General features: G+C 39.5%; 1 protein-coding gene across 2 annotated transcripts in view; it reads left to right on the top strand.

Moving 5' to 3' along the window:
• The window catches only part of PDE7A (phosphodiesterase 7A), a 118674-nt gene that overhangs the window by 68881 nt on the left and 24442 nt on the right, over positions 1-25351 (top strand). For both annotated transcript variants that reach the window (XM_021089289.1, XM_021089290.1), the window contains exons 3-4: positions 2671-2754; positions 24953-25104. In XM_021089289.1, the coding sequence (XP_020944948.1) occupies positions 2671-2754; positions 24953-25104 (236 nt within the window). The remainder of the gene's footprint in view (positions 1-2670; positions 2755-24952; positions 25105-25351) is intronic.

Below are 25351 nucleotides of genomic sequence, written 5' to 3' on the forward strand. Positions count from 1 at the left end.
CTTCATTTTCAGAATTGCTTGTTCAATTTCTATGATACTGAATTATCCTTATTCTTCACCAATTTCTGTTTGTTTGTTTTTTGCCTCTTTCACTAACTCCTTTTCATACAAGCCTCTGTGTTCTCCAGTGTCCTGTTTTTGCTCTTCTTCCCCCTTTTTCCTCTTTAATTTACCTCTTTATCTTACCTGCCTCCATTCCATTCTACTCCAGTACATATTTTGCTCTGGGAATAGTCAGCCTTTTCTTCTTTACTGTCTCTCTCTCTCTCCAAACATGCCAAGATTCTGCTCTCCTTAAAACAGAGCGTTAGACTCATGTATACTTCACATTTAACCTATCCTTTAAACAAGCTTTATGTTCTCCAAGTCTGTTCATTTCCCATTCTTTTACCATCTCAGAAAATGTAACTCTATCCTTCTGGTTGTCAGGTTGGAAACCTAGTAGTCATTTTTGACTCCTGTTTCTTTTTACTCTGTGTCTCCTTCATCAGCACATCCTCTTGGCTGATAATCTTCAAAGTATACCCAGAATTTCACCACCCCCATGTGGTTACCATCTCCATCTAAACCAGTTAATTCGTTTTTTGTTATTAACTGTAGTTCCATTGTTGTACATTAGTTCTCAGAACTTGGAGGACTGAAACTTTGTACCCTTGACCAGCATCTCCCCATATCCCGCTCCCTTCAAGTCACACCTATTGCACCCACTCCTTAGCTGGTCTCTCCATGTCCACCTATGTGTCTATGCTTGATTCTAGCCTATGCAGCCAGAGTGAACCTTTTCAGACATAAGTCAAACCAGTCTCACTGCTCTGTTCTGAATCTTCCAGTAATTTCCTCTCTTAGAGTAACAGCCAAAGCTATTATAATGACCCAGGGAGGTCCAGTGTGATCTGGCCCTTCTACTTCTCTGACCTCACATCACTGAACTCACTCCAGCCGTGCTGGCCTCTTTGCCTGACCTTGAACACACCAGGCACGCTCCCATCTCAGGTATTCACACTTGCTCTTCCTTATGTCTGGAAACCCCTTCCTCCAGAGAGCCATGTGGGTCCCCTCTTCGCTGCCTTGGGTCCCTGCTCACCTGCCTCCCGCCCACACTCACGAATCACTTCTCTCCTGCCCCTCCCTCCCCACCCTCCTACCTTGCTTTGGGTTTCTCCAGGTTACTTATTATCATCTTCCCTAGAATGAAATTATTTGTTTGTGTTACTGTTTGTCTCCACAAAAGGATGAATTTCATGAAGACATGGACTTTACCTCTTTTGCTCACTGCTGTGTTTCCTGACATATAGTGAGTGCTCAGTAAGCATGTGCTAGAGAGTGAAGGAGTCACCACATGAGAGAGTGATGGTCACTGTGGGATGGACCCATGGGGGGTGACACGCACCTTAACATGAGTTAGCAGGAGAGTCTTCTGGGCAAGCAGCACTCAAGAGCACGGGGGCTGAGACAGAAGACCTAAAGGTTATGAGCTTGGAGGCTGTGGAACTGTAGGGGGAGCGGTGCTGTCTTTGCAGCCCACACAGCTAGGTTTAAATCCTGACTCACCTTTACACTAGCTTTGTGGCATAGGCTTGCCCCTTAATTTCTAAAACTCAGAGTTTCTGCATCTGTAAAATGGGGGTGAAGATTCCTCTCTCTCAGAATTGGTTAGAGAATTAAATAAAATAATGTCTGTAAGGCACAAAAAGAGTGCCTGGTTTAAAAAGAGTGACTGAGTAGTTATGTTGCTGTATGGGGAAGTAGATCCGAAAGTTATATGATACACATAGAAACAGTGCTGAGCTTTTAAACACCAAAGCTTAAGACCCAGCTTTGGAGTTCCCCTCGTGGCGCAGTGGATAACAAATCCGACTAGGAACCATGAGGTTGCGGGTTTGATCCCTGGCCTTGTTCAGTGGGTTAATGATCTGGCGTTGCCGCGAGCTGTGGTGTAGGTAGCAGACGCGGCTTGGATCCCTCATTGCTGTGGCTCTGGCATAGGCTGGTGGCTACAAGCTCCGATTCGGCCCCTGGCCTGGGAACCTCCATATGTCGTGGGAGCAGCCCTAGAAAAGGCAAAAAGACGAAGAAAAAAAAAAAAAAAGACCCAGCTAAAGACCTTGAGGATAGATAGCCACTGTCAATAAGAAAGGAGAAGACTGATCAGATTAAACATTTCAGGCAAAATCTTTCACATTTTAATTTTCTGTATGTTTAAACAATTGTAAGCTGCTTGAGAATAGGTACTCTGTTTTCTATTTCTTTATATCCCTTATAGCCTAGAGTATGTGCTAGGCACAGGGTAGACACTTAATAAATATTTGCTTCTCACTGTGGCTTTTTAAAGTTTCGTGCTGAGGATTTTTTTTTTTAACTCCATGTGAGTAATAAGATATGAGGTTGGATTATCACATACTTCAGTCATCTCTCAGAAGGTGACTTTAAAATAGAGATTATAATTATTGTAGAGGTAGGTTACTAAAGAAACCTCCTCATTTAGCCTTACAGTTCAGTACTGAAAATTTGTAAACCTCTTAGAATAAATCGGCTTGTAACTACTTACCCCCTTCTGTTGTGAGCAGGCCGTTACTTTGAGTGCAGTACCACGTAGACCTTTGTTGCACGTGGGAACGTCTTCCCCAGTGGCAGCGTCTAAGCTTATGTTTTATTCCTGATTCTGCCCAGGAGATGTACGCGTAAGGAGTCGAGCAGGATTTGAATCAGAAAGAAGAGGTTCTCATCCGTATATTGACTTTCGTATTTTTCACGGTAAGTGTTGGCAGACCAGATGTTTCTCTCAGACTTTCCGTGGACTTCAAATCGTCATAAAGTTACATAATTTTCCAAGGGAAAAAGAACACACAAAAAAACCATGTTGTGTTTAGAATGTTTTAAAAGCACTGGGTCATAATAGGTGACACTTTATTTCTAAATAATGCTCTTAAATCTCTAGAGGCAAGTAGAATTAGAAAGCCTCAAAATATGAAAGCCGATACAGTTTTTCTTCTTTTTGATTTAAATGTGAATTACTTTGTTACATTTTTGACAACTCCTGGTGTTTTTACTTCCTCCATAGCTTTGCCTTTTCCAGAATGTCACATTGTTAGAACCATACAGTATACAGCCTTTTCAGATGAGCTCCTTTCACTGAGTAATAAGCATTAAGTTTCCTCCATGTCTTTTTATGGCTTGATAGCTCATTTATTTTTAGCACTGAATAATATTCCATTGTCTGGATGTACCATGGTTTATCTGTTTACCTACTGAAGGACATCTTGGTTGCTTCCAAGTTATGGCAGTTATGAATAAAGCTGCTACAAATATCCATGTGCGGGTTTTCGTGTGGACTTAAGTTTCAGCTCCTTTGGGTAAATATCAAGGAGTGCGATTACTGGATCATATGGTAAAATTGTATATTGTTTTGTAAGAAACTGCCAAACTGTCTTCCAAAGTGGCTGTGTCATTTTGCGTTCTTACTGGCAGTAAGAATTCCTATTACTCCACATCCACCCAATTGACATTGGGTGTTGTCAGTGTTCTGGATTTTAGCCATTCTTACAGGTGCATAGTGATTCTCACTGTTTTAATTTGCAGCCCCTGTGGAACACCTTTTCAAATATTTATTTGCTAGCTAGCTAGCTAGCTAGCTGTCTGTCTTCTTTAGGAGGATATCCATTAGGATCCTTGGCTCCTTTTTTAATTGAATTGTTTGTTTTCTTGAGAAATTTGAAGAGTTCTTTGTATATCTTGGATTTACATTTCTTCATCAGATTTGTCTATTTCAAACATTTTCTAGTATTCTGTGGCTTGTCTTCTCATTCTCTTGACATTGTCTTTTGCAGAGCAGAAATTTTTAAATTTTTTTTTTTTTTTTTTTTTTTTTGCTATTTTTTTGGGCCGCTCCCGCGGCATATGGAGGTTCCCAGGCTAGGGGTCCAATCGGAGCTGTAGCCACTGGCCTACGCCAGAGCCACAGCAACGCAGGATCTGAGCCGGGTCTGCAACCTACACCACAGCTCATGGCAACGCCGGATCGTTAACCCACTGAGCAAGGGCAGGGACCGAACCCGCAACCTCATGGTTCCTAGTCGGATTCGTTAACCACTGCGCCACGACGGGAACTCCCAGAAATTTTTAATTTTAATGAGGTCTGTCAGTTGTTCAAGTTTTATGTCTACCTTCCCAACCTGTATGCTTTATTTCATTTCTTGTTATACTGCATTAGCTAGGACATCCAGTATGGTGTTGAAAAGGAGGGGTGAGAGGAGACATTCTTGCCTTGTACTTAATCTTAGTGGGAAGGTTTTAAGTTTCTTGCTACTAAGTATGTTAGCTGTAGGGTTTTTTGCTTTATTTGTATTTTTTTTGCTTTTTTAGGGCCGCACCTGTGGCATATGGAAGATCCCAGACTAGGGGTCCAATTGGAGCTACAGCTGCCGGCCTGCACCACAGCCACAGCAGCAGGATCTGAGCCACATCTGCGACCTACACTACAACTCACAGCAACACCAGATCGCCGACCCACTGAGCAAGGCTAGGGATTGAATCTGCGTCCTTGTGGATACTAGTCAGATTGATTTCTGCTGCCCCACAACAGGAACTCCCAGCTGTAGGGTTTTTGTAGGTATTCTTTATCAAGTTGAGGAAGTTTCTTGTCTATATTCCTAGTTTACCGAGAGTTTTTATCATGAAAGGGTGCTGGAATTTTGTTGAATGCTTTTCCTACATCTGTTGATATAATGATGTGATTTTTTTTCTTTTTCAGTCTGTTGATAGAATTCCATTAATTCATTTTTGAATGCTGAACTAGCCTCACATACCTAGGATAAATCCCACTCAGTCATAGTGTATAATGCTTTTTATACTTTTTTGAATTTCGGTTTGTTAGATTTTGTTGAGAATTTATGTGCATGAGAGATAATTGGCCTGTAGTTTTTTGGTTGGTTGGTTGGTTGGTTGGTTGGTATTTTTATGTCTGATTAGAGTGAGTTAGGAAGTATTCCCTCTGCTTCTGTCCTTTGAAAGAGATTATAGAAAATTAGTATAATTTCTTCCTTAAGTAGTTTGCCTGTGAGCCCACCTAGGCCTGCTGTTTTCTGCTTTGGATGGTTACTAATTATTGATTCAACTTCTTGAATAGATACAGACCTTTTCAGCTTGTCTGTTTCTGTGTGAGTTTGGCAGACATTTACTGTGGGATCAACCTGGTCATGCTGGAGGTAGATGTCATAAAATTATTGCCCCTCACCCCATGACTGGATTTCCCTGGTGCTTTTAACTCTCAGAGTTATCTATGCTGACCCTCCAGAAATTCATCAGTTATAGTTCCGGTTTCTCTACGCTGGTGCTGGTCTCTGCTCCAGGAAGTTCCTCTGTTTGCCCATCCCTTTCTCTAGTCTTGGGGCAGTGGTTTGCCCTATGTCCTCACCTCTCCAACGGCTCCTGGAAGAGATGTTTATTTTTCAGCCTGTTTAGCTTTTTACATGTTGTTAGGACAGAATGGCAACTTCTGCGCCCCTTATATGCAAATCCCAAGCCAGAAGTCCTATAATGTTATTTTTAAGTGAAATGATAGGTAAATATTTAAAATTTCTGTTTTAATTTCTATCATGGAAAATATCAATAGCTATATTTCTATCATGGAAAATATCAGTAGCTATAACTCACATAAATAAAGCTCTTTGGGGCAGTTAATAATTTTAAGAATGTAAAGGAGTTCTGAGATCAACATGTTGGAGAAAGTTCACCAAGAGTTCTCTCTTTAAAAGAATGAGGTCCAGATTTTACAGGCAAATTATTCAGGATATTTAAAAGACTGATAATTAGTTTCACAGCTCTTTAAATTCTTTGAGATTACAAAAACAGGAATCATTCAGAGTTATTTTTATAGAGCAAACAGAACTTCCAAGAGGCAAGTATAATGCTATAAGTGTAAATGTCTATTAAAAAAAATCTTGGATATTCCATGTTCCTGGGTTGGGAAAATCAATATTGTAAAAATGGCCATACTACCCAAAGCAATCTACAGATTCAATGCAATCCCTGTCAAATTACCCATGACATTTTTCACAGAACTAGAACAAACAATCCAAACATTTATATGAAACAACAAAAGACCCAGAATCGCCAAAGCAATCCTGAGAAACAAAAACCAAGCAGGAGGCATAACTCTCCCGGACTTCAAGAAATACTACAAAGCCACAGTCATCAAAACAGTGTGGTACTGGTATCAAAACAGACAGACAGACCAATGGAACAGAATAGAGAACCCGGAAATAAACCCTGACACCTATGGTCAATTAATCTTTGACAAGGGAGGCAAGAACATAAAATGGGAAAAAGAAAGTCTATTCAGCAAGCATTGCTGGGAAACCTGGACAGCTGCATGCAAAGCAATGAAACTAGAACACACCCTCACACCATGCACAAAAATAAACTCCAAATGGCTGAAAGACTTAAATATACGACAGGACACCATCAAACTCCTAGAAGAAAACATAGGCAAAACACTCTCTGACATCAACATCATGAATATTTTCTCAGATCAGTCTCCCAAAGCAATAGAAATTAGAGCAAAAATAAACCCATGGGACCTCATCAAACTGACAAGCTTTTGCACAGCAAAGGAAACCCAAAAGAAAACAAAAAGACAACTTACAGAATGGGAGAAAATAGTTTCAAATGATGCAACCGACAAGGGCTTAATCTCTAGAATATATAAACAACTTATACAACCCAACAGCAAAAAAGCCAATCAATCATTGGAAAAATGGGCAAAAGACCTGAATAGACATTTCTCCAAAGAAGATATACAGATGGCCAACAAACACATGAAAAAATGCTCAACATTCCTGATTATGAGAAATGCACATCAAAACTACCATGAGATACCACCTCACACCAGTCAGAATGGCCATCATTAATAAATCCACAAATAACAAGTGCTGGAGGGGCTGTAGAGAAAAGGGAACCCTCCTGCACTGCTGGTGGGAATGTAAACTGGTACAGCCACTATGGAGAACAGTTTGGAGATACCTTAGAAATCTATACATAGGAGTTCCCGTCGTGGCGCAGTGGTTAACGAATCCGACTAGGAACCATGAGGTTGTGGGTTCGGTCCCTGCCCTTGCTCAGTGGGTTAACGATCCGGCATTGCCGTGAGCTGTGGTGTAGGTTGCAGACGCGGCTCGGATCCCGCGTTGCTGTGGCTCTGGTGTAGGCCGGTGGCTACAGCTCCGATTCAACCCCTGGCCTGGGAACCTCCATATGCCATGGGAGCAGCCCAAGAAATAGCAACAACAACAACAAAAGACAAAAAAAAAAGACAAAAAAAAAAAAAAAGAAATCTATACATAGAACTTCCATATGACCCCGCAATCCCACTCTTAGGCATCTATCCGGACAAAACTCTCCTTAAAAGAGACACATGCACCCGCATGTTCATTGCAGCACTATTCACAATAGCCAGGACATGGAAACAACCCAAATGTCCATCAACAGATGATTGGATTCGGAAGAGGTGGTATATATACACAATGGAATACTACTCAGCCATAAAAAAGAATGACATAATGCCATTTGCAGCAACATGGATGGAACTAGAGAATCTCATACTGAGTGAAATGAGCCAGAAAGACAAAGGCAAATACCATATGATATCACTTATAACTGGAATCTAATATCCAGCACAAATGAACATCTCAGAAAAGAAAATCATGGACTTGGAGAAGAGACTTGTGGCTGCCTGATGGGAGGGGGAGGGAGTGGGAGGGATCGGGAGCTTGGGCTTATCAGACACAACTTAGAATAGATATACAGGAGTTCCCGTCGTGGCGCAGTGGTTAACGAATCCGACTAGGAACCATGAGGTTGCGGGTTCGGTCCCTGCCCTTGCTCAGTGGGTTAACGATCCGGCGTTGCCGTGAGCTGTCGTGTAGGTTGCAGACGAGGCTCGGATGCCGCGTTGCTGTGGCTCTGGCGTAGGCCGGTGGCTACAGCTCCGATTCAACCCCTGGCCTGGGAACCTCCATATGCCGCGGGAGCGGCCCAAGAAATAGCAACAACAACAAGAACAAGACAAAAGACAAAAAGACAAAAAAAAAAAAAAAAAGAATAGATATACAAGGAGATCTTGCTGAATAGCATTGAGAACTTTGTCTAGATACTCATGTTGCAACAGAAGAAAGGGTGGGGGAAAAGTGTAATTGTAATGTATACATGTAAGGATAACCTGACCCCCTTGCTGTACAGTGGGAAAATAAAAAAATAAAAAAAAAATCTTGGAAAAATGTTAGCAAAAAGAATCCCAACAGCATGAAAGAGTAATACTCCAGGCTTAGTGGGTTTGTGTAGGGAAGGAAGCAAGGACGATTCAATAGATAGTTTTTTCTGTTAGAATATACATTAGACATTGGTAACATTGGTTGCCTCCAGGAGGGGAACTGGGTGGCTTGAGAACATGAAAAAGAAACTTTTTGTTGTAGACTCTTGAATTTTGATTCATATGAATGTATTACTCATTGAAAAAGTTTAAATAAAATTATTTATACATATTGTTGTATACAAAGATTGGCTCTGAGTACGGCTGTCAAAAAAATGGTTAAGTCTGAATACTGACATAAAGACAAGTGCAGTTGTATTTGGAGGATACCCCTTGTCTTTTATTGAATTTAGTGAAATAGAAGATCCGAAAATTATAATTGCTATAAAATGTTGGAAATCTTAAATGAGACATAACGGGGCTTTTTGGTGGGAGAGGGAAGTTGGAAATGATCAAATTGTTGGATCTAATTTCCAAAGGAATTAAAATAGGATGTTTACCTTCTAAATCATGAAACCAGGAGCAAATAATATAAAATCCAAAGGACAAAATGAGAAAAGTACGACCAAAGATATCGATGATGACTATTCCTTCTAAGAGATGAAGATGCTCAGAGTAGGTAAAATGAAACCTAGTGACAAAAAATGGTGACGGGCAGGAGGTGCGAAATGCCACGGGGGCTCTCCACTTCCAGCCAGCTCTCCTCCCTCTCTGTCTTAGCATTGGGGGCAGCTTAGCTCCAGGACACAGATTCTCTCCAGGACCCTATCAAGACAGATGCCTGCGACTTGCAATGTGGTTGGGAATTGTCCCATGGAACTGAACTTCTAGTTATCATAAAACTAGAATAGCTCTCTAAGCCGAAACGATAATATAATTTGAGGGGGTTTTTTAATAGAGAAAAATGAGTCATTCTTTCCTACTGGTGTAGTAGGTTCTCTTTATCACACAGCAGAGAATTCTGAAAAGAAAAAATTTAAATCTGGTAGGTTCTGTGAAAGGTGATCTCATGAGTGCGCGCTCCTGCTAGACCTGAAACTTGTGCGCCACCTTCCGGCCGACTGTCTCCCTCGGACTTGCGAAGGCTCCTGCGCTTGGGCTGTCCCATGGGCTGGGTGAATCTTTCGAGGGACTGAGCATTGGGCTCTAGGAAGGTGCCCTTTCCATTGTATACAGTAAAAGTAAGATTTATTTTTCACAGTGACACAGAAACTTGCATGCTGAGGTTGATATAGTTTCCAGGTGTAGTATAGAATACGCCTGGATAGGTGTATTCTATTCATTGAAGCTAGAATCATCTCTGTACAGCAGCTCTTCTGAGCATCTCCTTGGTGGTACCTTAAACTCACTATTAATTGCCCTGCTGCGGGAGCTCCCTTCCTACCTCAGTGGTTAACAAACTGCTGGATGGATCTGATTAGGATCCATGAGAATGTGGGTTTGATCCCTGGCCTTCTCAGTGGGTTAAGGATCTGACATTGCTGTGAGCTGTGGTATAGGCTGTAGGAGTGGCTTGGAGCTGTGGCTGTGGCATAGGCCAGCAGCGGTAGCTTCGATTCAACCCCTAGCCCAGAAACTTGTATATGCTGTGGGTATGGCCCTAAAAAGAAAGAAAAAAAAAATTCCCTGTTGTGAACTTGTCTCTTTCTGTTTATGCATTGCTTATATCCGGTCTGCATTAAATCTCATGTATTTAAGAACCCAGAATAGCTGTAATTCTCCTCTCTTCTGACCTCATCTCCTATCCTGCTTGATTCAGACCTCTGTCACCACTGTCTGGGGTTATTCTAGGGTTCTCTTAGCTATTCTCTTAGGACCCAGGGTAAGGTCCTACAAAAGAGAAAGGAAAGCTTAAAATAGAGGGGAAATGCATATCAACAGGTTAAAAACATATAGTACACTCTTAGTATAGCTAGTATTTGTCTCTAATTTTGTATTTCTTCTGTGAGTATATCTTGGAGGTGCTGCTGATGTTTAAGTGCTGAAATAGTTTTAACTTATTTCTGGATTATGATTTTCTCCATGGTGAACATAGTTGTCTTTACTAAACCTAGACATTAGACATCTACTTTGCAATATTGGGTTTTTTAAAAAGTATATATATATGGTTCATTATAAACAGTGTTTGAGTTTACCGCATATCAAGGTACATTCTTATCTAGCTATTTAGCCAGCTAGGAAACAATTACAAGCCCCAAAGTTAATAAGTAGAACCGCAGTAATAATTTTTATTATGTAGATAGCAGTTTTTTCTGCCCTGAACTTTCATGGTTTGAATTGTCTTCTATATTCCTATAAAGCCTATAAATGCATCTTCACAATAGGATTTACTTACCATAGGTGTTATCATGCAACAGATTCTGATTTTGGGTCTTTCTAAAAGGGTATTAAGAGGCAAAAGAAAATCAGCTGAAGTGTTCAACCTCACTGCTAAACAAACAAATTCCTGTCAAATTTAGAAAGTTAAGCAAACCATCAGCTAGGGTGCTGGTGATAGAAGTTTACATTACTCTGAACTTTCTAGAGGGCAGTTCAGCACTATGCATCAAGAATTTTAAACATTTTTTCTCTGATCTCTGCTAGAAAAGGCTGCAAACGGAAAATCATATGCAAATGTTAATGTGTGTACAAAGGCATTCATGTTGGTCTTGTTTTTTATAGGACAGTGTATTAAATTACGGTGTTATTCATTGAAGTATGTAAGGATAAAAGACCAGAATGTTTATAATCTACCTTCAGATGTTCAGAAATAGAATCAGGTACACACAGAGGGAGAGAACAAATGGTATATACACAGGTAGAATAAAATGGTAACAATGACAAGTCAGATTAAAGGTATGTAATAGAGGATATTCCTTATACTACTTAGATTTGGGGGGGGGGGCTTGTGGGTTTTTCTTGGGGGGAGGGTCACCGTGCAGCATATGGAGTTCCTAGGCCAGGGACCAGATCTGAACAGCATTCCGAGCCTCAATCACAACCTAAGGTGCAGTTGTGGCAAAGCTGGATCCTTAACTCACTGTGCCAGGCCGGGGATCCACCATGTGTCCCAGTGCTCCCATGATGCCGCCGATCCTGTTGCACCACAGCAGGAACTCCTGTACTATTTAGTTTTGCAACTTTTTGCCTTTTATATTTATTTTTTGAAATGATCTCTGAACAAAAATTTTTAAAGTATGGTAATTAAATATGTTTTTATTAAAAATCATGGGTTTATAGTCCAGTACATATTTGTTAATTAACTGGTCTTAGACCAGGACTGTGGTTGTTTATAAAGAACTGATAGAGTGTAAACTTTGGGAGGGTGTTTTGAAACTAACCCATATTTGTGGTCATGGAAGTTGGGAGGGTTTCTGATGATCATGAATCCTCTTTGCCAAGAAGTGTTTCCCAAAGACCTGCTATAAATGTGTAGTCAAGGTTAGTCTGGCAGCTTGTTGCAATCAATAATAATCAATAAATTCTACTATAATTTTAAGTAGAAATAATGGGTGTATCATACAGAAGCTTTCATTCTTAACTAGGTTTTTGTTGTTGTTTGTTTGGGTTTTGGTCTCTGATTCTTTAAGTGGACTATTTCTGCTAACTTTTTTGTGAATTTATCAGATGTTATTATCTTGGTTCTGTGGGACAGGAAATTTAAAAAATTTTCCGGGTATCATCTCTCACTAGGGAGATTTTCTGAAATATTCTTTTACCTTTGTGTTCTTATTACCTATCTTTTACAGCACTATGTGTGTGTGTGTGTGTGTGTGTGTGTGTTGTGTGTATATATATCATATTGCATATTTACATAGTTTGAGTTTGAGAAAGGGATTTTTTCATGTAAGAAGGTTATTGCTGACTTTATTTTAGGATGACCAGAAATATTCCTTGGAATATTATTTCAAACTAACGTTTTCTTCTCTGGAAAGAATTCCATGTTGCAATTTAAGTAGGACATACATATCAAAAAGGAATTATATGAATGGGTTGTGTTTATTAAGAGATTTGGAAACAACTTACACAACTCAACAACAGCAAAAAAACAACAACCCAACTGAAAAATGGGCAGAAGACCTGAATAGACATTTCACCAAAGAAGATATGTAGATGGCCAACAGGCACATGAAAATATGTTCAACATCACTAATTATTTGAGAAATGCAAATCAAAACTACTGTGAGGTACCATCTCAAACCATTGAGAATGGCCATCATTAACAACTCAACAAATAGCAAATGCTAGAGAGGGTGTGGAGAAAAGGGAACCCTCCTGCACTATTGGTGGGAATGTAAGTTGGTACAACCACTATGGAAAATAGTATGGGGTACCTCAGAAAACTATGTATACAACTACCATATGATCCAACAATCCCATTCCTGGGAATATATCCAAACAAAATTTGCACTGAAAAAGATACATGCACTCCTGTGTTCATTGCAGCACTATTCTCAATTGCTAAGACGTGGAAATAACCTAAATGTCCATCAACAGATGAGTGGATTAAGAAGATGTGGTATATATACAAAATGGAATACTACTCAGCCATAAAAAAGAAATAAATAATGCCATTTGCAGCAGCAAGGATGGAACTAGAGACTCTCATACTAAGTGAAGTAAGCCAGAAGGAGAAAGACAAATACCATATGACATCCCTTATATCCAGAATCTAATATACGGCACAAATGAACCTTTCTATAGAAAGGAAACAAACTCATGGACTTGGCAAACAGACTTGTAGTTGCTGAGGGGAAGGAGGAGGGAGTGGGATGGACTGGAGTTTGGGGTTAGTAGATGCAAACTTTTGCATTTGGAGTGGATTAGCAATGGGATCCTGCTGTATAGCACAGGGAACTATATCTAGTCACTTATGATGGAGCATGAAGGAGGATAACATGAGAAAAAGAATGTGTGTATATATACATATGAATGACTGGGTCACGTGACCTGGTCATACATATCTTTGCCCCAGAAAGGAAAATAAATTAATTAATTAAATTTAAAAAAATTTCTATTCAGACTGAAAGGAAATGTGAGATTGCTTATTGTATAGAAAGCAGTTTCTGGTCCTACTTTTTTAAAAAGTATCATAACTCGTCCATAAGGATTCATAGTATGTTAATCACTAGTTATTTAACAAAAAGCTAAGATTGGTGATTCTTTGGATTCTTTAGTCAGTAATAAGATTGATTCTTATTTAACCTGTTGTCCCTTGTCTGTCCCCCAAAGCTGTACCTGGTATGCTGTTACGGTGCTGAGAGCTATAGAAGTACTAGCAGATAAAGTAGCTAGTTCTTCTAAGCATGCCATCGTTTTATATACCTTTTTTTAAAGAGTTGGTCTACTTTCTCAGTAGTCAGATGATTAGTTTCTGACAAATGCTTAAACTTCAGTGTTAGCATTAACATTTCTTTGACACCTTCTGAAAAACTTCAGCATTCATCCCAATTTTAAAGGATCTCTAACCCTCAGACTTGCCCTATCTAGGAACTGTTCCCACTATGGAACAGATTTCCAGTCCTTCAGCATTTAATAAACTGGTTCTTCTTCTTTTTTTTTTCTTTTTGGTCTTTTTAGGACCGTACCCGTGGCATATGGAGGTTCCCAGGCTAGGGGTTGAATTGGAGCTGCAGCCTATGGCCTGTGCCACAGCCACAGCAATGCCAGATCCGAGCTTCATCTTCTGCCTACATCACAGCTCACAGCAACGCCAGATCCTTAACCCACTGAGCAAGGCCAGGAATCAAACCTGCATCCTCATGGATGCTAGTCAGATTCATTTCTTCTGAGCCATGATGGGAACTCCAATAAACTGATTCTTAATGTCCTTCTTCCAACTAGTTTTAACCTATTTAGTCTACTGACCTCATGTTGTGAAAATTCTAAGTTTGAGGCAACTTAGATGTATACGCTAAAAAATTGGGATGAAAAGATATGGGAGGAAGGAAGGCTGAGGAGAGACAGGCTGATTGATTAGAGAGAGCAGAGGGCTGGCAAAAGGCTGACAGCTGAGTGGTTTGAACTGAGAAGTGCCCAGAGCCATGTCCCCCTGATGTGGCTCCTTTGAATGTCACTCCCCAGGCTTTTCTCAAGTTCCTGCTTTCACTTAGCTCAGTGGACGGAGAACCTGGAGCCTCCCTCATGCAATTTGCTCCTTTTGAGTATGTTGGCTTTGATAACCAGCTTTCTGCAGGCTGAATTAAGAGCCCCAAATGGTCTTAACAAACAAAGATTTTTCTCTGTCCAATTGGCCATACACCTGGTCTCTTGAAATAAAGTATTTTGACTCTTAAATTAGTTAGATCTGTTGAAATGGATTCTATATTGACTTTTTGTCAAAATTCATCATTCTTTGCTCTAAATTTAATGTCCCTAAATTTAATAAATTATTCTTTTAGTTACACATTTTTCTAGCCTACATAATAGCAAATTCTAATACCTTTAAACGTAAATGAATTATTATAATTCTTCTCCACACATACACTTAGAACATCTTGTATGTTCCTTTGAAAGATTCTGGCATGATTATTAAATAGTAATGGAAGCTGCCAGCTTGACAGTTCCTTCTTTTCATGGAATTCACCAGAGCTCATTGACGTCATCCAGACTGGAAGCAGAGACTATGGTCTCTCTGCCAATATTGGACAAGATATAATAGGAGTATTTTTTTTTTCATATCTACGCAAATGCAGTTTTCCATTTTCTTTTACTCCTGCTACATGGTAATGTTCCATTCTATGTAAATGTGTTTTGCCCATTATCTTGAGCTTTTTCTTCATTTTAGCACATTGTTCCACCCCATACTAAGGCTGCGCAGGAACCTTTCAGAATATTTACATTGTAGCATAAAAGGCTTTTAGCCTTACTCATCTTTTTGTCCCTCATTTCTGTCAGCCTCAGGCTCATTGTAGAGAATGAATATATTCTTGTTGCATTAAAATCACTAAAACTGAAAAAAAAAAGTCACTAAAACTGTATATCTTCTGCCAGTGGGGTTCCATTTGTATTTCTCTAAGTATGATCTGTATTCGTTGTAAACCAGATTCAGCCCTTCTGTTGAATCAAATGTCTCATGTTGTCTTTATCATAATGACCCACTATGAAAGCAAACAAGACTTTTTCTAGTTTTGCCTTAGATCCTCATGTGCATTTGATTTGGGGTTTTTCTCACCTTCCTAACAGGACTGTGTTAGACTTGGATCCTTGTTTCTTACTTAGTTACATGATCAGAAAGAACATCTGTTTCGATGTTTATTTTGAGTTTAAAACCTTAGGTCATACTGATTTTATTGTCTCAAATTATCTTAGTCTTTAATATATGGTAACTCCCACCCAAGGGCAGATCCTGTTATATTCAGGAGGCGTTTTATTGCTTTTCTAAGAATAGACATTGTTGCTTGTCATTTTCCTCAGCCATGAGTTTTTCTTTGCTCTATTGTTTTTCTTCTTATCTTTCATACTGTACTGCCTGGTCATTCCTTTCTTATTTACAAGTGTATTTTTTTTTTTTTTTTTTAGGCTTCATTTTTCTAATCTGCTAAGGCGGCTATCCATCATTTGTAATTTAGTCTCTCATTCAGATGTGAACATACCAGCCTCTACTGAGGTCTACAAATAGACTTGTCATATTTGTCTGGAATTTCTATTAAATGTTTAGTTTGTTCTCGGTCATTCATTTATCTTGAAATCATATCTGGTTGTTTCAGAAATATTTCTGTAATAGTTCACGGAGATGTCACAGGAAAGAATCTCATGTCCTTTCCCCTGTCTTTTTCATCATGAATGTTCCTGCCTCATTCCTGTAACAATCCCCTTGCCAAGTAGGGCTTATAGAGATGAGTACTGCTGTGCTGAACCAAATTAGAAAGCAGAGCATTCTTCCTGACTGTGTGTATTTTCAAAAACGTACCTAGTGTTCCAGGTGATTGTGAAATGTCTGCATTTGACAAACTGCTGGGTTTTGTTTCTTCTTTGGCTCAAATCTCCTAGATATCTTCCCTAACCTTAAAGCATAAATTAGGGAACCTATAGGGATTGGACCTTAACCTTAATACAATTTAATGGTTGTTTAATTCTACTTGTCCTTTGGAAAAATGGAGAAATTGGAGATTTAGCTTTGAGCTTTATTTTGTACCTTGTACATTAAGACCTTGTGTGTTTTCTCTTCCTTCTTTTTATCTCAGCTCACTAATAAGGGAATTCAGAATCCAGTGAATGTGGAGCTATGTTCAAGTCCTACGTTTAAGCATAAGAGGACTCCCATGTATCACATATCCCATCCCTGAAGGATGGAAATGCCTGGCCTATAACAATAATAAGCATACTCTTTAAAAAAAAGTTTTTTATTGACTGTTTTATTAAATCCTGTCAAAGTGAATATTGAATTCTGCAAGCTAAAGTTATAGGAATTGCTTAAGGGAAAGAATATTAGTTATACAGCTTATTCTCATGTTAACATTGATCTAATTTTAGATTATGAGTAGATAGATCATTTGTTTCTTTGATTTGTAATTAAGTTTGGAATGTCAGGTTTATTTTAAAGTAATGACATTGTATGCATATTTTGAAATCTTTAAATATGTGCATTTATTTCTACAGTGTGTATACAGTGGCCTTCAGGATGAGTTATGCTATCATGAAGAATAAATCTGTCTTTGTTAAAATAAATAGTATGGGAGTTCCCGTCGTGGCACAGTGGTGAACGAATCCAACTAGGAACCACGAGGTTGCTGGTTCGGTCCCTGCCCTTGCTCAGTGGGTTAACGATCCGGCGTTGCCGTGAGCTGTGGTGTAGGTTGCAGATGCGGCTCGGATCCCGCGTTGCTGTAGCTCTGGCGTAGGCCGGTGGCTACAGCTCCTATTCGACCCCTAGCCTGGGACCCTCCATATGCTGCGGGAGCGGCCCAAGAAATAGCAAAAAGACAAAATAAATAAATAAATAGTATGAAGTTACGTGTTTAAAAACATTTAGGAGTTCCTGTTGTGGCTCAGAGGTTAATGAGCCTGACAAGCATCCATGAGGACATGGGTGTGATCCCTGGCCTCCCTCAGTGGGTTAAGGATCCGGCGTTGTCCCAAACTGTGGTGTAGGTCGCAGACCTGGTTCAGATCCAGCGTTGTGGTGTCTGTGCTATGAGCTGGCAGCTACAGCTCTGATTCAGCCCCTAGCCTGGAACCCTCCACGTGCCACTGGTGCAGCCCTAAAAAAAGACAAAAGACAAAGAAAAATATATAAAAAAATAAAAATGTTTAAATGTGAAACTAATGTTATATGTAAATTATACGTCATTATTTTTATTTATTTATTTGTTTATTTTGCTTTTTAGGGCCATCCCCACAGCACGTAGAAGTTCCCTGGCTAGGCTTCAGATCTGAGATACAGCTGCCAGCCACAGCAGCAAGGGATCTGAGCTGCGCCTGCATGTGACCTACACCACAGCTCACTGCAAACGCTAGATCTTTAACCTACTGAGTGAGGCCAGGGATTGAACCCTCATCCTCTTTGATACTGATGGGGTTCATTACTGTTGAAAAAAAATGTAACATAGTAAGATTAAATAATATATCACAGACTATACATTTAGAAAGAAACCAAGATACATTTCAAACCTTCAAAGTCAGACCCTGGAGCTTATGCTCTTAAACATAATATCATACTTAGGCATCATTTTTTAAAAGAATTGATATCTATAACAACTATAGCCATTACTGTTAGTGTTTATTCTTTGCATATTGCTGTACTACTCTTTGAATTTTTTTAGTGGTTTCTGTAAGACCTGTTTTATAGTGAGGAAACTAGGGGCCAGTTAAAAAACTAAAATAACTTGCCTAACTGTCACAAAACTAGTACAAGTGGCAGAGGTGGGATTCAGACTCAGGTGCGTTTCTCCAAAGCTCGTGTCTTTATGAGCCCTGCTGTTCTACCTCTGTTATCAGCACAGGCTATAATACTAAAAGACCATTGCTCTAAACATCTAGCTGTTTTTCTTCCCCACTTATCTATGCATGTAAAAATTCTTCCAAGAAAATTCGAACTTAGATGTAGCTAAATGTGATTATTCAGGATTAACAGTAAGCTTTCAGATACGGCTCCTATTTGTTTTAAGGAAAGTTAAAGAAGGGATGAAAATATAGAATGTCTTGGAGTTCCCGTTGTGGCACAATGGAAATGAATCCAACTGGTATCCATGAGAATGCGGATTTGATCCCTGGCCTCGCTCAGTAGGTCGGGGATCCAGCATTGCCATGAGCTGTGATGTAGGTGGGAGATGTGGCTTGGATCCATTGTGTTGCTGTGTCTGTGGTGTAGGCTGACAATTATAGCTCCAATTCGACCCCTAGTCTGGGAACTTCCATAGGCTGCGAGTGTAAAAAAAAAGGAATATAGAATGTCTTCATGTTTGTTTTTGTTTTGGCTGTGCCCACAGCATATGAAAGTTCCCAGGCCAGGGGTTGAACCCGTTCCTCCATTGTAACCTGAGCCACAGCAGTGACAAGGCCAGATCCTTAATCCACTGAACCACAAGGCAACTCCCTTGTTTTTTATTCAATTATCATTCAGTATGGCCTTGCTCTAGAGGAGAGTTAAAACTTTACAGCACTCAATTTTTTTTTAAATTAAAAACTATCTCCAAGAGTAATTCATACACTATGCATCTGAGTGACTTAGGATTTTAAGGTAACAGCTATAGTGACTGCAGGACTCCCTCCTGTGGGCCATTAATGCAAGTGGCGGGCAAGTCTCAAGATTCAAAGTCTTTTCTGTTAAAAACTCTTTTGTCTAATAACTAAGAATCAGCGACATCTTTGCCATGCCATTTGGATGACAGAGAGGAAGGTCTGTGAGAGAGGTGTGAATAGTACTGTTGAAGATGTGTTGATTCTCCAGCCCTTTTGTTTTCTCTAACCTATTGCCTACATTTCATTTTTCTGTCCACTTTCTAATAGGAAGGAGAAAAGCCACAGAAAAACATGGCTTCTAAATTTGCCTGCTCTTCCACATTTCATTATTGGCTCAGAGAAGCCAAATGTGGATGATGGAAGTAGTTCCCATGATCATTAAGTGCTCATTTAGTTTTGGTGGAGGTTGATTAGTTTGTGCGTGGTCACATAGTGAGGTAATGTGATATTTTAGAAGAGAACCAGCAGAGCCAACAGTTCTTTAATAGTAACTTGATTAATTCCCTGAGCCCTGTCGGCTTTCTAAGCTGGACTGGAATGTAGGTAACCATGTAAACTAGAACATGCCTGGGACCTAAATAGTTCTAGCCTGGTGGAAGCTGGGCTTTAATAAAGACAGTTTTTAATCTGTTGTCTATTGTGTGGTGAAATACATAGTGGTGTATCTCATGTCATAAAATGGATTCATGAGAATATTGGTAATAGGGTCAGAATTTATGTACTACGGCCAGGGGGTGATGAGCTTTTTAGTGATTGTACTAGTTAAGTTTTCATAATCACTCTTTCTCGTTCTCAGTTCTCCATGTCTCCTCTTTTATATATTCCTGAATGACACTACTTATTCAACTTGATGTCCTCTTGAGAGTGGCCTCTGTTGGCTTGTTTCAGTAGGGGAATTTTACTTTGAATCATTATAGGGCGTCAGTGTGTATTGGGTGGGTGAAGAAAGGGGGTGGGGTGAAGCAAATATGAAGAAATTAAATTTTTCCATCTTAAAATGATCTCATCAGGCTTCATCCTTGATTTATAGTTATTGATTCCCTCTTCTTAGATCATATTTTGGAAGCTATTCTGGGACAGTTCTGGAAACCTCTCTAATTTTCTTTTAGAAAATCTCTTCTCCAGCTTGGCAGTGTGTTTTAGAAGCCTTTGAAATGTGCTCCTATGTACTTGTTCTACTTCTGAGGGTTTGTCCTAAGGGAATTAGGACATGTGCAAAGATTTAGTTATAAGAATGTTTATTACAGAGTTGTTGCTAAGAAAAGTGAAAGGAGCAGCCTAACAGCAAAAAGATTTAGTAAATGATCATAGTTTCATACTTTAGAAAAACATGTGGCTACTAAAAATGGTGGAACATGTAAGTATTTATTGACTTGAAAGGATCCAGCGTTGCCGTGAGCTGTGGTGTAGGTTGCAGATCCGGCTCGGATTTGGCATTACAGAGGCTGTGGTGTAGGCCAGCGGCTACAGCTCTGATTTGACTCCTAGCCTGGCCCTAAAAAGCCAAAAAAATAAAAATAAAAATAAAAAAAGTATTTATTGACTTGAAAAGATACTCATGAAGTTTTAAGTTAAAAAAATACTGTGCACTGTTTGGAATAAAATAAAAACTGTGTATATGTATGTGTATAGAAAATAATTCATAGAAATAGCTGGAGTGACAGGCTGCACCGATAGTTGTTATTTCTAGACTACTAAGCCTTTTCATGCAACTTCACTCTGTTCTCAAAGCCAAGTTGAGCAGAAGAGAAGGCTTAGGGCAGCTACTCCCAGAAAGGATCAGGAAGAACACACCTTTTAAAAGAAAGGAACGATGTGGCTCAAAATAACAGGGTAGGAAGCTCTAGGGATTGGTTTCTCCACCAAAACAACCACTAAACTGGGGCAGGGGAGGAATGGCAAAATCAGCTATTTCAGGACTCTGGGCCCCGATTGGACACTTGCAACAAGCAGGGGAGTATTTGATGAAGGGAGGGGCTGCTGATCTTTGGCAGTTGGGTAGGGTCCATAAAGCAGGGGTACATCCATTCCTCAGCCCCTCAGCCCCACTATCGCTATGGGGATAGTGACCCATGTTCCTGTCTGTAGCCAGAGTGGGCAATGGGGACTTTATCCTCCAAAAATTTGTAGTTGCTTCCTTAAATTAGTTTGGCAAATCCTTGAGGAATAGGCCCAGATGTTTGCCTTGGTTTCAGCCCTTTCAGCTGCAGGGGCTTTGCCGCACAGCATCTACCAGAAGATTGGAAGAATCAGTACTTTCCCTCTCCTTTTTCTTTGGAACTAGACATTTAAAGAAATCTGTGTTGGGTTCCTGTATGACTATAGAAATACTGCAACTGGAACTTCAGTGCACACAAGGAATAAACCAAGTCAAATAGATATGCAAAGGCAAAAATAGTTTGAAAAAGTCACAAAACAGATGGCATCAGCCCACAACAAGCAAAAATAGCATTCTTAGAAGGCTGAGAGATTAGATTTCCAGTTACCCCAGTATAATACTCACGACGTTCACTTCATAATTTAAAAAAAAACTATAAAATACACAAAGAAACTGGAAAGCATGGCCCATACATGTGGAAAAAAGAACTTCACATCCTGAGGAAACCGAGATACTGGAATTGCTAATCAAAGATGTTAACTGCCTTAAATGCTCAGTGAGCTAATAAAACAGACCATGGGCAAAGAACCTGTTGATCCTTCAGGGCTCTGTGAAACAGAAAAAAGATGTGAATTATGGTTAATTTTTTTTTTAGTTAAAGAAAATGAGACATCAAGAGGGTATAACTTGTGAGAAATCATCAGAAGATAGGAGGAAGGTGGTGGGGCGGGGCGGGAGTTGGGGGAGGGGTAGCTGTAATCCTGTGAGTCAAATCCTGACTCCCAGCCAAACAGGCCCAGCCGTCTTAACCATGGACGGAGTGAACGCGTCCTGCTGTGTTGCTATGGGCTCTTTGTATGGTGGCTTGAGCCCCCTCAGATGAGGCTCATTCATTTTTTGGACCTTATGCAATTATCCCCGCAAAGAGATTCTCAGATTTACTTCAAGGATGGATTACTTTGGACATGTACTGTGGAAGCAGTGCAGTGCAACATAACTGCCAGTGGTAAAACTGTTACCTTTTATGTGTGATTACGATAGTAAATTGAAGGGAATGCCCCTGAAGTCATGCTTATGACCTTGAACTCTTGTAGGTTACTTTCCCAAAATGAATAAAATATGTGTCTTTGCCGGCATTTTTTAGTGATCTGAATGCCTCGGCTCTAATGCAGTCATTGCCTCAAGTTGGAGTCTGAGGTTCTGTTTGTAAGATGGGGATGATAATCTTTGCCATCTTCACAGGATTGTTACAATTGCTAAATTGGATGGCAGATGTGAACTTGCTTTTGTAAAACTGTAAAGCGCCTTGTAATTACTGGCATGGCAGTGCTAATATTGCGCTAATTAGGTCTCATCTGCTCCCCATATATTTATGTCATCCCACTCTATCCCCTCCAAGTCCAGTCTCTTCTGGGAGTCAGAGTGGGAGGGTCACATGAAATACTTAGGTTTCTGTGCATTATCCTTTCTCTCTCTGTTTCTTTTTGTACATACTTTCATCTAAGTAAGGAACATTTTGAATAATGGTGTACACAGAATTTTTATTGTAAACAGTCAATAGACAATACTGAAGAGATGTAATAAGAAACTTGTAGTACTGTGGACCCAGGCTTTATAAACAGATCTGTGTTTTAAAATCTAGTTGTCACCCTATTGGCTGTATGAACTTGTATAAGCTCTCTTAGTTTCAGTGTTCTCCTGTGTAAAGTGGAGGAAAATGGTATTCATTGTTTGAGATTGCTGAGGGCTAAAGGAGATTCTTTTCTAAAGCACTTGGAGCATTATTTTCATGAACTTAATCTACCCTCATTACCTAAAACATGCTTAATACAATATAGGGTTACCATTTTGGTTACAGTCCTTTTAATGTGTTACATTGATAAAGATCAAAATTTCACTCCACAGTTGTTCTTGATACTCTCTACGTTAGATTCACTGAGGTAAAAAGTGAAAAACCACTTAACTGTGCATTATTTCATTTCTGGCTTATGCGGCTATATGGGAACCTCAAAACTCATCAGATACTTCAAAAACAGTATCAGTTTATTCATTTATTCAATATATTTTGCACATACCTACTTGGCATGACTATCATTAGGCTTTGGAATACATAGATGAACGAATAGTTTGTGCCTGTGTTAGAGGTCGTCTTTCGTTGAAGGAGACAGATAAATAAGCAGTTGTAATTCAGTATCAGAAGTAGTCTGATTGGTCTCTGCACAGGTCGCTTTGAGAACTCAGAGGAGGAGCCTTCTCTTCTGGATGGGGAATGATGTGCAGGTGTTCAGGTGCGGGCTTGCTAGGGAAGGGAACCCCTGAGTTGAGTCTGGAGAGAGCCAGGACCTGGAACACAAGGACTTTTCTTCCTGGCCAAGGAGATGGAGTTCATTTTACAGCGAATGATGAGGGACCAGTGAACGTTCATTTAGAGCAACGTGAACAGATTTAGAACTTAGGATGATTACCTGAAAGCACACCTCCAAGCAGTGGCATCATTATTGACATTTCCACAATGTAATACCTATTCTCTGTCTGACTAGTGTTTATATTATCTCATTTAATCCAGCACTCATTGAATTAGCTGTTATTGCCATTATTTTATAGCAGAAAACAAAGGGTGGTAGAGTTTAGTAGAGGAGTTAGTGACCGGATGCACAAAGAGAACATATTTGATGACTTGTCATCTCTCCACTGGAATGTCAGTGATGTTAGGGTGAGAAGTGGTGATTTGTTGGTCCTTCATCTTCATTTTCATGTGTTTTGTGTTGTGAACATTTCACTAGTTTCTAGACTTTAAAGATAATGTTAATTCCCTACAGGATAGCTTTTAACCAAAGTCTGTTGCTTCATGTGGTACCCCAGAAACTTTGGTTCATTCTAACTCTGGAGGGAAAAGTGATTGTTAGACTCATGGGAAAGAGAACATAGCATGTGCAACCACATTTTTTTTTCCTAGAGTTTTTCGTCTAGCAGAATTTTCATCCATATCCTTTAGAACTCTTATAGGATGTAAACTATATTCTCCATTCCATCTTCTTTCCCTCTAAATAAAATTATCTTAAAATATTTGAAATATCTCATTATTAGGAGCTCAGATGTTTTATTTTATATATTTTCTATTCCACACCAAATATTCATTACATTAAGTTTGCATATATGTCATTGCTGGGAAAGCAGAAAAAAATGACCCCTTAGAGGAGTTCCCTTCGTGGCTCAACGGTTAAGGAACCCGACTAGGATCCATGAAGATGAAGGTTCGATCCCTGGTCTCACTCAGTGGGTAAAGGATCCAGTGTTGCCATGAGCTGTGGTGTAGGTCGAAGATGTGGCTCAGATCCCAGGTTGCCGTGGCTGTGGCGTAGGTCAGCAGCTACAGCTCTGATTCTACCCTTAGCCTGGGAACCTCTGTTTGCCTCGGGTGTGGCACCCCCTCCCCACAAAAAAATGACCCCTTAGAAAGTCGTTTAGCAATATGTAATAACAGTTGTGTAATTCTTAAAGTTTTGTATGTATCTTGGGACCTAGTTTCTCAATATGAAGGGTAGTTTGAAAATAGATTTTGTCTTTTTACTCCATAATGTCTGTATGGTATATTAAAGCAGTAGAGTGAGAGGTGATAATTCTTGAAAGTTAAAAAAAAAAAAAATTCTGATAATTAATCCAACCACACTTAATAGCTTTCTAAATGTTGACAAGATTGGCCATTCACCTGTTTATTCTTAGCTCTTTAAACTACAAATAAAGTACCTCTTCTCGCCTATAAATGTACATGATGGTTGATTGATTTTTTAAAAAAAATATTTGTGTATAACTAGAAGGGGTACTACAAAGATTGTATATGCACAGTTTTGACTTGGTATACTCACTTTTTACTCCTTTTATTTCAGCTCAGTCAGAAATTGAAGTTTCTGTGTCTGCAAGGAATATCAGAAGGTTGCTAAGTTTCCAGCGGTATCTTAGATCTTCACGCTTTTTTCGTGGTACTACCGTTTCAAATTCTCTAAACATTTTAGATGATGATTATAACGGACAAGCCAAGGTGTGTATAGCTTTTTCAAGAAAACATTAACTTTTAGATAAGTGTAATGAAGCCTTTTATTTCCCTTGTGCTATTAATTTATAGAGCCTTTTTTGGTATGTGAAATCTGTTGAACCCACTTTTCAGGTTTTTTCTTGAGAGCAGCTGTTCATTTTATAATTAAATTTTACAGAGCAAGGAACATTTCTGAAATAAGTTAAATAATGAAAATGTTTTCATTTATTATAACATTAAGTAGCAAGTAGAT

The sequence above is a fragment of the Sus scrofa genome, chromosome 4, assembly GCF_000003025.6.
Source record: "Sus scrofa isolate TJ Tabasco breed Duroc chromosome 4, Sscrofa11.1, whole genome shotgun sequence".
In the NCBI taxonomy this organism is placed as follows: Eukaryota; Metazoa; Chordata; class Mammalia; order Artiodactyla; family Suidae; genus Sus; species Sus scrofa.